The sequence below is a fragment of the Salmo trutta genome, chromosome 22 (assembly GCF_901001165.1).
Source record: "Salmo trutta chromosome 22, fSalTru1.1, whole genome shotgun sequence".
NCBI classification, from domain to species: Eukaryota; Metazoa; Chordata; class Actinopteri; order Salmoniformes; family Salmonidae; genus Salmo; species Salmo trutta.
Genome location: NC_042978.1, coordinates 9,848,606 through 9,862,093, shown reverse-complemented (window position 1 = coordinate 9,862,093; position 13,488 = coordinate 9,848,606). Strand labels below are relative to the sequence as shown.

General features: G+C 41.0%; 1 protein-coding gene across 9 annotated transcripts in view; it reads left to right on the top strand.

The window, feature by feature from the left end:
- nfia (nuclear factor I/A) overlaps positions 1-13,488 on the top strand; it is a 178,665-nt gene that overhangs the window by 40,320 nt on the left and 124,857 nt on the right. For 7 of the 9 annotated variants that reach the window (XM_029706505.1, XM_029706502.1, XM_029706501.1 and 4 more), the window contains exon 2: positions 7,975-8,503. In XM_029706505.1, the coding sequence (XP_029562365.1) occupies positions 7,975-8,503 (529 nt within the window). Of the gene's footprint in view, positions 1-2,029; positions 3,055-7,974; positions 8,504-13,488 lie in introns of those variants that run through there. The other 2 variants (XM_029706508.1, XM_029706510.1) reach the window with 2 other exon arrangements.

Genomic DNA, 13,488 nt, shown 5'->3' with positions numbered 1-13,488 from the left:
TTCTATGCGCTGCAACGTGAGAAAATACAGTGTAGGTCTCCTGAATTTATTGTCCGGCCGAGCACATGAACTATATGGGTAGATAATTTCCCTTATTCCGCCCTCTTATTGAGTTGCGCAATTGTGTGGCTTGCATTTGCCCCTAGACAATTATTCCAATGAATTACTTGAGCAACATTTTATTTACAATGTTGAGCAACACATGATCTATAGTCCATATATTGAGTAATCACATCAGTTGGGTATCGGGAATTCAAGCAGCTTTTGCTACAATATTATATTATTAGGCTATGCTGTAATAACAATAACCTAGTAGCAATAGCAGTTGCAAGTCCACCTTTAGCCTTGACGGTATGTCAATGAAACTTTAGACTGAATAAGCATGCATCTGGTGTTGCTGAATCTCGCTGTCTTGGGTGCAGGTGTGTGTATATCGTGGTTAGATGTAGCTGCGTAGCAGAACCACACACTCCACTTGTGGTCGCTTCCCTGGCCATTTCCTAGAGGGCGCACAACTGACTTCTCCCTCTGGCCAGAAGTTGTTCACTGAAAACAAATTCGAGCAGCCCATACAGAATCAGTGGACCAAGAGTGTGTTGGTGACTCATGTCGGGCCAATCTGATATTTGAACAGAAATCCGTCAAAATACTAAGTCGAACCAATGTTGAACGCCTCCAGGCGTACTGTAGGCTAATTATCCTATATGCAAGTCCTGATTAAATGTGTTTAAGTGTATTGGTTTTACTTTTATTTAAGCCACTAAATGGGCGTTTCTTTATTGCCATTATTTCGATTAATATTAACCCTTATTTGTCTGCAAGGGCAGGTGAAGCACCCAAAAGGCAACCAATGCTAACCTTGGGCGTTTGGGATGTATAGGCTATACAACAATAGTAGCCTAATTTAGGAGTATGACATGTTGTAAAATATTGCTCAGTCTTTTGATATAGGCGCTATACCGAAGTGATTACGCATGCTTTACGCATGTAGTTTTCACTATTGCCAAGTATACCGTTTGTTTGAGGCTTTTTGGGGAGGTTTTGTCCAAGTGATATTTCATTGGAATTCATTCTTTGTCTAGACGGTAATGATTGAAACTCAATGCAATAAGTTTCAAGTATGCAGTGCACGGTAGAGCGTGCGTAAATGCTGGAGTTGCACGATGCTTTGGTTTTGGATAATAGGCCTGTCGGTGTTAGGAGGGCACCGTGATCATGCTTACATGATGACATGTGAGTTAGGAAAATGATTGGTAATCTTGTCTCTCGAATGGCCCTTGCTCGTTTATATTATATAATTATCTGGGGAGATACTTGGTTTTGGGTTATGTAAAGTTTAATGCACTTCATTGAATTGTTAGATTCTGCTCTCGTTGTTCCACCCCTCATATGAAATGTGTTGTGCAAATTGACATTCATGGCTAGTATGCCATGAACAGATACATAGGTAATGTAATGTATGTCAATTATCATCCGCAATAATAATAGGCCAATACCAATAGGCTAAAAGCCTAGTAATAGATTAATAATAGCAATGAACAATAATACAAATATTTATAATTTTAACTTGTTGTAAATATGGATAGGTGTCGAAAAATAATATGGAATACCGAAAAGCCTGTTACTTTGTCCGACCAATTTTGAAAGTTAAGCATTTGTTCAAAAGGGGCGGTATATCCCTTATATAGTGTGTGGTGATCTCTTGAGCTCACTCTTCACCGCCATACACTGTCTAATTTGCGTTAAACATCATATAAGAACATTTATTTAGCAGTGTTGGTGTGGCAGTTTTGCGCCAGCCCTGCGCCTGATTGAAATTGATAGGTCTGCGTTGTTTGAAAAGCTATTTCATTCCGGGGCTAATGGGCTCAAGTAGACAGGATAAAGCAGCCTATAATTTGAACATTTAAATATATATATATATATATATATATATATATACATGATATATTTCGGTCCTACATGTTCATTGCATTTATGTTGGTCTCATTACTTCCCTTAAACCGTGTATACTTTGGGAGCTATGCTGAGAGGGGAGTACAAGAGTCTGTCCTTCAGGCACTGTGGACAAAAGTGAACTGTATGTATCTGTATGGAACTCGGTGCAGGCGGTTGTGGTTCCTGTCGCCGTAGACAGGACAGACGCAACACGGATTCACTTTATCGTCTGCTGTTAGAGATCATTTTCTAAACGGAAACCAGCTGTCGGGCTTCAGCAACAAGCAATTGTTTGGGTGTTCAGGGATATTATCACCTTCATTAACTACCGCACCCTCCTTGTTCGTAAATCCGACAGACTCATTTCGGAGTTCGGCTCCACCGTGAAGCCAGCCGCACCACATGCCTTCAATGCTTTCGGTTGTTGCGAGCTTTGTTTTGTCTCTTCGAGAAACCGGAGTGAATGGGAGAACTCATATCGAGCTCAGAAGAACGAACGTCTGACAATCAGCATTTTTTTTTGTACTGGTATTAGTATGAGAACAAGATTAGCACTGTCCGAAGATGACTTATTCTTTTCCTATTTCCCGTGATTTTTAACCTCTCCGCTGCAGCCAGCCTGCCTTTGGACTTTTCTTTTATTGTTGAATATGCCTCTGGTGAAAGTTTTGAGTTATCCAACGAAGGGACTGCTCTACGGCTTTTACTGCACTGTACAATAGATGAGTGCGGAAAGTGGAAGCAGTGTAACTCGAGGCGGGGTTAAAGTTCAGCTCTATGGAGTGGTGAAGCGTTGGTTGCAGTTCGCAGAGTTGGAAATGTGAAAGCAAGAAGCAGGCTTTATTTTTTCCCTCTCTCTCTCCCTTCTGTCTCTCCTTTTTTTTTCTTTTTCAAAACACGGACACAGCCATCACGGACACAGCCATCACGCATACACGGGCAAACACGGACACACACCCACACATATATCACACATACACACACACTCACTCACACACCATCACACACATAAACACGCAGACCCGTTCGTGTAACCCAAACATACACACATACATACACCCTCCACATCCAAGATTAGATACAACAGCTATGTATTCTCCGCTATGCCTAACACAGGTAAGTGAGCCTTTCGTCTGCGTTTAACCGTTTTTGTTGCATTTTACGCTTTCTTCCTCAGGGACAGGGCGAAATGGACTGACGTTGCTCAAGACAAGTAACTTTGTGTGCAGTAGCATTCCTGGTTTGTCAGAGCCATCTGAACTAAGTAACACATGGCGGATGGCGCCTATCTCCTACATATGTACACACATATATATATATATATATATATATGCATGTCTATTTCAGTTCATATTAGACCCATATCGATGTCGAGCGCGCTTTTACGCGGACTACTTTTTGAGTTCCAATCCTAAAACGAAGATGGCCTTTCCTATAAGTTACATGTGCGCGTTATCATCTTCCCACATATTCGATATGAATGAATGCACACAATGTTTTTACAAAGGGGGGCAACATCATTTTCCAACGCTCCCCTGGACGGCTTCCTATAGGTCTCTGCACTTGGGAGTCATTAACATGCATGCAATTGTCACTTTGTATTGATTACTGCCAAAACGCGATATTTAAAAGGCAGCATTTTTTTGCTGGGTCTAACTTGTATCCCAAAAGTTTCAAACTTAGAATCGGTGTTGTAAGCGTTCGATTTTTAGCTTGTTCTTTGGCAGCAGTAACTTTTACGAATTTAAAATGTTGCTGTGTTTCTTTACACCTCTTCCACCGAATCGAGTCGCCGCCACTCTCGGGCATTGAACTTTGTCCTGATCAATGTGCACGGGGAGAGCACACGTTAGGACATTACACGTTTCAAGGCTACTGTTATATTCGATGGATAATGTTTTTTTTGTTGTTTTTCGCACTACGGCTATGACTGACATGTAGCATGCTCAATAACTAAGATGATCGTTTAGAATTACTAAAAACTTTCTGTTCCCGAAGATAGTTGCGTTTTGTCGGACTTGATTCTTGTTCGAGTTTGATTAGCCGAAATATGGTGGTTTGTGGGCCTAATCGAAAGGTGGTCGAGGTGGGAACGTTACATAGGTTGAATAGCTTGCTTAAATGATCAGTTGCATGTCCATGTGGTTGGTGTTTAAAACCATTATCGGCTTACCTAAAATGTGTAAAAAAATAAAATAAATAATAATGTATCAAATGTTTCATGATACAGTTTTGGGTTTGTCTAAGATTCGACAAGATGTATTTGTTTTTGAAATGGATTTATTATTGACCACCAACAGGCCTATTGGCCTTGTCTCATGTCAGTTATATTTAACTATCAACATCATTTAAGTTTTAAATTATCTTAAAATAAGATTAGAATTTTTCCCTAAGTTGATTTCATGTTTTCATATATTTTTATTATTATTTTGGGAAATACTTTTTTCCCCCCAAAACATTTTGTCACTATGACCACGTTATTGGTTGTAAATGTATGTAAATGACAAATACCTAACTTGATCTCAATTATGTGTTTTTGTCCAGGACTTGCCAACCTTTACAATGGAAGACCATTTCAAAACCAATACTGTTCCAATACCTCTAGTACCAAGCATAACCAATAAAGTCCTGAATATTTATCTATAATTATTTCATAAGAATGTACAGTGCATCTTTGAGGCAAGACTGAAATGGGCCTAAAGGAGAACTGAAACCTGATATTAGTTGGACACAAACTTGAGAATGGACATTTAGAGAAATGGCTCGAATGAATATGTAAAATATTAATTCATACAAATTTTGCCTGGATATGTTTTTTAAATTTCTTAAAATGAGACGGTGAATTCACATGCAATACAATTCATCTCAACTGTATAAAGCAGAATCTGCACTAATTGGCTAATGCAGTATAAGTATTCAGAGTTGAATGTTATACAAAGATACTTTGTGTGTTTTATCCTCTTATTCATTCAGTTAGGGCAAAAAGTGTTTCATCAAGTCTAAAATCTTTTAAGTCAAGATCACTCCATAATCAAAGGCTTTCGATTGATTCAATTATATTTGGCTTTTTTTGGGGGGTGGAGAGGGATCCTATACAAGACAGGCAAGCCTAAATAACTTCCATATGTTTTGTTCACTGCAAAGGATAGAATATTTAACCTAGAATTGAAAATTGAACATTTACATTCTTTGTGCATTTATAGAAAAAAAATATTGATAATTCCCAGAATTTGCATTTGCATCCTGTCTTTGAGGCACATGGTACCGTTTTATGTAGTCGTGGAGGAGATGCAGGGATAGAAACAGTTTGGCTTTGGGAAAACACTTACAAGTATAAATGCCCCTTACGGCCTACGCGAGGCTGTTTGAGTCCGCTGCAACTTTGTAAAAGCAGGAAGATTTGCCTTTGTGTAATTGCTCCAATTTGATTAACAATGGTGAGGCGTCCGCTCTGTTTAAGAACGTCTACTGTTGTGGGCAGGAAGAGGCGAGAGTAAGCTCGGTCGACACACTGTCATAATTGCCTCTGTGTTGTGGTGTGGGTAGCGTGGGTGTCAATAGGAGGAGATTACCAACATTGCTTTTATAAATTACAGTTATTCATGAGTTGTTGCTACAGGCCTGTTCTTTGCAAACATTAGATTTGTCACCAAGGTGTACAGAAAGGAAGAAAAAACTTCACAGCTGTAGGTTTCGTACTTAACAATTCTCCTGACACACTTTTAGTAGTGAATATACTCGTTTCTAGGGTTTTGTTGATGGAATTGCAGTGGATGATATATATTGAGATGTGGCCTACATAAAACAGTTGTGTCCCGTGTCCGTTTTGTGTGTGTCATTAATGTTGTGAAGAAGAAGAAGAAAAAACAAGTGTAGACTATGCAGGTATTGTTCAAATGGCCCGGAGACGGGAGAACTATATTATATACAGAAACCACAAATAATAATGTATAATATCAGCCATTGAGGAGTGATATTTCATAGCACATTGGCTGAATTTACTCCGAGTGTCGCTGAAGGCAGTTGGAGAAACCATTTACTGGATTTTACCCAAGCTCAAACAATACAGTTTTCATGCCTATGAGGCAAGGGCGTGAAAGTATTTTTGAAATTCGAGGAATAGTGTGGCGTCATTGTATATGGTTGTATTATATTTGAATTCAGCTGTATTCTTGATGATTATTCTTGCGTTTGCGCTCGCGAACTTGTGTTAGTACATGTATTAGTAACCACATGCCATCCCAGTCACAGGTTTCCGCACGTGTCAACATTTGTTCAGAGTTCTTTTATCTCTGTATAGTTGAGTACATTTTGCGTGGCCGGGGTGGTAAGATGGCCTGAGGTGAAGCCAAGGCCCGCCCTGGGTCTCCAAAACGGGCCTCGTATCAGAAACCTGTCTCCTTGTACTCCGACCACTCACTACATCACTGCCAACCTCTACTGAGAGTGTTTGGGAAATGAAAATACGGCCCTGTTGTAAATTGCAAATTGGAGTGGTGGTTTGTCATTGTTTATTTCATTTGATTGGATTTGATTGGTGCTTTTTAAAATATAACTGTTAGTCCTGTGCCTAGCCTTGCTTGCCCTCTGTAAGACACAGTCCAGGCAAGTTATGTACTCTACTCACTGTATATATGCATGTAAACACTTGACCTAGTAGAAGAGCTGCATATCTGCGCTGGTGCTTAATGTAGCATACCGTTTTATAGCGTGATCTAGTGTGGCATACTTGTACAAAATTGAAGCTGAGTATTTGGATTTGGCCCACTTACTGGTTTTAGTTCAAGTGTTGTATCCGTATGCCCTGAGGTATGTGTTTTATATAAAGGCAAAGATTTTATTATCTCATTCGGTTATAAACCCTTTTAGTACATATCCATGATTTTTACAACCAGGTATTTTAAAGGGGTAGGCACCTTTCATCTCTTTGGTAACTGTGTTATTTTTTTACTGTAATTATTTCAAATGTCCGTAAAATGGGTACAGACTAACAGTGTTGTCTATGATCGTCGGTTCAATAGATTTAATGATAGTGGTCATCAATCCACGGAAATGTCTTTGTCCCTCAAAAATATTCTAGTGAGTTTTCAGATGCGAGGCTAGTTTTAAATATGAAAGTGTTGTTCGGAGGTTGTTTGCCTTGTTGCGTTGTGTTGCTTCGTTTAGCTGTAGTGTCGTGCTGTGACATTTCCACTGCCTGTTTTAGGCCAGATTATGAGAGGGAGCAGATTCTCAGCGAAAGCTTCAGTGTGTGACTGCTAGTAGCAGGTGGAACCAACCAAAATTGGGACTGATCCACAACATGCCATCTATCCACATTCTTGCTGTAATAGCTGTACAGGGAGCTGTCCCTTGTAAAAGCCCACAGAATAGACCAGTCTTGGAACCGTTTCAGAGCGATACGTTTGTGCCTGTACATATCGCATGCATGTGTGTGTGTCTCTTTGTGTGTGTATGTGCGCACGTATATATGTTTGCATGGCGAACAGTTAAAAATAGACTTTCCGCTTTCCCGCTCGGCTGTTGCTTTTTCTCTGTCCTTTCTGGCAGACCCCCACAGACCCACATTCTTGCCAAAGAGCCAAGACACGGCCTAGACAGGCCTTATTTCACACTGCTCCCTCCGTACGGCCTAGAGAAACTCCTCCATTAGCCCGCTCTGCTAATGCTAATGGCACGGGCCCAAGTGCTGCAAATAAAAAGGACATAAATACTCATAAATATAAAATGTGGCAGACAGTGCATATTATTCTGAAATGGACAATGTTTGTTCTCTGAAAAGTCCCGCCTGGAATGATATTTTATCTAATAGTAGTACTGTATGTTCTTCTGTGCAATTCCTTGATTGCCGAGTATTTCGAATACGTCGATTAGAGTTTACTGAAGGCACATCTGATTTCACAAGATTAATTGTAATGACTGCTTTTGGTCTTATTATTTGATGGGCTCTGTACTTTGTTTCCACAAAACGTGTTGTATTATGAATGTGTTGCCATTCCTAATTTTTTTTTCCTCCTGTGTTCCTCTCTACCACAGGATGAATTCCATCCTTTCATCGAAGCTCTGCTGCCCCACGTGCGAGCGTTTGCCTACACATGGTTCAACTTGCAGGCCCGCAAGAGAAAGTACTTCAAGAAGCACGAGAAGCGCATGTCTAAGGAAGAGGAGCGCGCGGTGAAGGATGAGCTGCTCAGCGAGAAGCCCGAGGTCAAGCAGAAGTGGGCATCGCGCCTTCTGGCCAAGCTCCGCAAGGACATCCGGCCTGAGTTCCGGGAGGATTTTGTGCTCACCGTCACCGGGAAGAAGCCCCCGTGTTGTGTGCTGTCCAACCCTGACCAGAAGGGTAAGATGAGGAGGATCGACTGCCTGCGTCAGGCAGACAAAGTCTGGAGGTTGGACCTGGTCATGGTCATTTTATTCAAAGGTATTCCCCTCGAAAGTACTGATGGCGAAAGGCTGGTAAAGTCCCCACAGTGCTCGAACCCAGGGCTGTGTGTGCAGCCTCATCACATTGGAGTTTCAGTAAAGGAACTCGACCTCTACTTGGCCTACTTTGTGCATGCAGGTAAAGTCCCTCTTTTTGTTTCTCAACTCTCTTCAAACACGTCAACGTTTGTCTGAAATTGGAGTTACATCAATGTTGACCTCACTCTGCTTAGTAATAGGACATGGAATGTGGGATAATGTTGTACAGTGAATCAAAAACAAAAACACTCGGATGGGTTTCAAGGGTCAAATCAATCTTGTCACTGAGCGCATGCCAATGTACTGTTCATACAGTACCAGTCAAAAGTTTGGACACACCTACTCATTCAAGGGTTTCTCTTTATTTTTACTACTTTCTACATTGTAGAATAATAGTGAAGACATCAAAAATATAAAATTACACATATGGAATCATGTAGTAACCAAAAAAGTGTTAAACAAATCAAAATATATTTTAGATTTGAGATTCTTCAAAGTAGCCACCCCTTGCCTTGATTACAGCTTCGCACACTCTTTGCATTCTCTCAACCAGCTTCACCTGGAATGCTTTTCCAACAGTCTTGAAGGGGTTCCCACATATACTGAGCACTTGTTGGCTGCATTTCCTTCACTCTGTGGTCCAACTCATCCCCAACCGTCTCAATTGGGTTGAGATCGGGTGATTGTGGAGGCCAGGTCATCTGACGCAGCACTCCATCAATCTCCTTTGTGGTTAAATAGCCCTTACAAAGCCTGGAGATGTGTTGGGTCATTGTCCTGTTGAAAAACAAATGATAGTCCCACTAAGCGCACAGTGGGAACCGCACATGAAGAAATCATCCGTTCACCTACTCTGCATCTCAGAAAGACACGGCGGTTGGAACCAAAAATCTCAAATTTGGACTCATCAGACCAAAGGACAGATTTCCACCGGCTAATGTCCATTGCTCGTGTTTCTTGGCCCAAGCAAGTCTCTTCTTCTAATTGGTGTCCTTTAGTAGTGGTTTCTTTGCAGCAATTAGACGATAAAGGCCTGATTCATGTAGTTTCCTCTGAACAGTTGATGTTGAGATGTGTCTGTTATTTGAACTCTGAAGAATTTATTTGGGCTGCAATTTCTGAGGCTGGTAACTCTAATGACCGTATCCTCTGTAGCAGAGGTAACTCTGGGTCTTCCATTCCTGTGGCGGTCCTCATGAAAGTCAGTTTCATCATAGAGCTTGGTTTTTAAAACTGCACTTGAAGAAACTTTAAAAGTTCTTGACATTTTCCGTATTGACTGACCTTAAAGTAATGATGGACTGTCATTTCTCTTTGCTTATTTGAGCTGTTCTTGCCATAATATGGACTTGGTCTTTTACCAAAAAGGGCTATCTTCTGTATACCACCTCCACCTTGTCACAACACAACTGATTGGCCTAAACGCATTAAGAACGAAAGAAGTTCCACAAATTAACAAGGCACACCTGTTAATTGAAATGCATTCCACCTCATGAAGCTGGTTGAGAGAATGCCAAGAGTGTGCAAAGCTGTCATCAAGGCAAAGGGTGGCTACTTTGATGAATCTCAAATATAAAATATATTTTAATTTATATAACACTTTTTTGGTTACTACATGATTCCATATGTTGTTTCATAGTTTTGATGTTTTCGCTATTATTCTACCATGTAGAAAATAGTACAAATAAAGAAAAACCCAGCAATGGCTAGGTGTGTCCAAACTTTTGACTCGTACTGTAGTTGGCATCAAGAATCACTCTTTCAACGAACAATCACAGGCCACTCACCAAGTAATCACCCAACCAAAAAAAATTTCAATTTCTTTTTTTTTAGGACTTGCCCCCCGCAAACCCAACACTGCACCGCACAGCACCTTCCCGTCTCTGTATGCAGACACAAATGTTATCTGTAGCAGACACCCATAATTTCATCAGTGGTCAATAAAGCAGTAGTCTGGGAAAAAGCGGGACAACTCTGCCAAATTCCTCGCACTGGCCCGTCCCTTCGCTGTTTTAAGATGGGCCAGATTTTGGGGGAAGCTCGCACTGCGAGACGACAGAGTCAGTTGCCTAAAAAAAACAATTATCTCCATCACGATTGCTCAGCACGTTTTCTATTTCAGACAAAATCAACAAGGGCTGCTGTTGGGGTGAGATATCACTTCCTGTTTTCTGTGTGCAACAGTGTAGTAGCATATTCATATAGGTGTTTGGCAGTTGAATGAAAAACTTGGCACGGAGCAATTTTTGACGTTTTTAGAGCTTCTGAACTTCCTGGAAATTAGGAAGCAGTCTTATAAATACACAAGAAAATTAACTATTTGGTAAATATAAAAACCTCCACATGATATCAAATTTAGGGCTGTATATTTTATTTCTCTCCTGTAAATAATTAATGTATTTGAAAGCTTTGATTAAAACGTGGAAAATACATAATAATTAATGAACTAATGAATTGGACATGGTTTTATGTTTTTCCCCTTGAGCTGAATCCTAATCTAGAAAAACAAATTTTGCAATTTAACAAAATATTCTTGATGCCTTTCCACAGTTTGGAAAATCTTGTGTACGTTTTCACCATGATATTAGTCGTGCTTGTTCGATGAAAACTCACCCTGAGAGTGAAGTCCAGTGCAAATAACCAATAGAGAAATTGTTAATTGGCAAGAGGCAGCAGGGGCTCGTTCCTCCACTGGCAGCAACACAAACACCAGCTATCACGGGTTTGGAGAGAGCTCCGTTTCGCCAGGCAAACCGAGCACCTTAATTACAATCATTTCCTCTGTACAACAAATGGTTTTGCTGAAGTCTAAGTGAGCTAGGCTTGATATGTGCCCACATTGACATTCTTATAGCGACATATTTTGTAGACTGTTTTCATAGCTTTTGTATGTTTTTTTGTGTCCATTTTTACGTTAAAAGCACTGCAATCTCAGGTCAAAATGTTGAGGAAGGTTATGTAGTGATTTTGGCCAATCTGAATAAGAACATGTGTGATTAAAAGGAGCCTATAGGGTTGGTTACCTTGAGAGCTGTGCAGTACTACGATTTAGTCTGGCTGGAATGGGAGCTCATTTTAACTTGGGCCAGTCACAAAAGTATCGGCGTTTGGAGGGTTTTTGTCAAAATAAGGCATGATGGGCCTCATTATGAATTCCACAACCAGCTTAGTCAACGACGTTATAATTGGACCGAAATAAATCTCTGATTAGCAATATGCTAAGTACATAAAAAACCAAACTATTTTTAGACGAGACACTAACACTCATTTCAATGTTTTGGGGACAGTGTACTTACTATATGCTAGACTCAAATAAAAGTTGCTGAAGCCCATTGTGGCTAAAATGTTATCCCCCCGCTGCCAAATCCTGAGTTTTGATGTTTTGTAAGCCTATTCATGGGCGCTTTGCTCCCGCCAGCATTCTTATAGCTGAAGTTAGATTTTTTTCTTCCTCACCGGGTTTGATTGTGAATGAGGTGTCAGCGAGTGAACAAGAGGGAGAAGAAAGAGACAGAGTGGCCACAGAGCATGGAGGTCTGCCTATAGTGGAGTTAAGTCCGCAGTGTGCTCGCTTGCTCCTTCCTCACCTCGTCCCACAGGATCGGGTTTCTTCCTCGGTCTCATCTAAAGCAGTGGAGCATTTCTAAAGCGCCATTGATTAAAAGCCATCTGAAGAGAGGCTGACCTCATGCACGGATGCCGAAGTTGAGGTTTTTGAGGACAGCTGAAGTCCGTAATTAAATGTATCCCCCACTGCTGCAAGGGCAAGAGGTGGTAGAAGAGGACTTGTCCCCCCCGTGCTAACACTATCCTGCCACCAACCTATTTAACAGCAAACATAGTAGAGAACTTTTTTTATCTGGGTGTCACAAGTCTCAAAAACAACTCTTGTGAAACTTCTTGCCGACTGTATGTACTTGCAAAGTTTACAATTTCATTTGCCTTTAATTATCTGTCTTTAGGCTTACTGGTTGGTGAATTATTTTGCAATCTGTTAAATTCTTGGGAGAGTTTTATGATGTAGTGCCACATGCCTAACCCTACTTAGTTGTGAGTGTGTGTGGGGGGGGGGGCTGGCATATCAGTCTTTAACCAGGGCTTTCCCAGCGTTGTTCAACAGTCACAAGCTAGCATCGTTTGTCATCTTTAGGAACAATGTGGTGTCAGAGGGCAGGCCCCCCTTTTGACTCCAGAGCAGGCAGCGTGGCCAGGGCTAATTTAGGGCTCGCTCTCACCCCGGCAACGGGTGTCACTATCACAGGAGCACTCAACACGTGAGAGAGGTCATGGCTTAAGATGTTAGAGTTTTGACCCTATCTTCTAGGCGTTTGACCCCCCTCGTTAGCAGCCAGTCAAGCGGATGGATTGCTCTGGCTTTGGAGGAATCCGTGACCTCTTGTTAAAGCAGCTCACTTTTACTTTGTTTGGGGCAGATTGGCCAGTCGGTTAAAATTAGCCAACGACCGTTTCGGCATAGACTGAAGAAACTGTTTGAGGCCATTTCTTTAATGGAAGCTAAACAGTAGCAGTAATTCTGCAACCCGAATAGCAGGGTTCTCCAAACCCTGTTCCTGAAGAGATACCCTCCTGTAGGTTCACACTCCAACCCCAGTTGTAACTAACCAGGTTCAGTTTATCAACCAGCTAATTATTAGAATCAGGTGTGGTAGATTAAGGTTGGCGTGAAAACCTACAAGACGGTAGCTCTCCGGGAACAGGTTTGGATAGCCCTGCCGTACAGGTTGGTTTAGTAGCTATTTAAGGCATAGGCCATAATAGTTTGGAAGTTGTTGGGTAATTAACCATTTCATTGGTGGTTAAAGTCGTGAAAATTATATGCTATGGTATTTTTGGAACAAAAAAAAACATACAAAACTGGATGAAAGACAAGTGTTGAGTGAGACTAGTAGTCCCAAAATAATTGAAAATCAATGGTTGTCTCTTGGCTAGCTTGCAGTCTTTTTAATGTCTTTGCTTCCACTTAACGTTATATGTGGTCAGACTGAATGCTGTATAAAGTCTGCTAACCACGACTTCATGCCACTTCTGGACACGAGCAAGTAGACTGAAGGGTATTGGAAACCT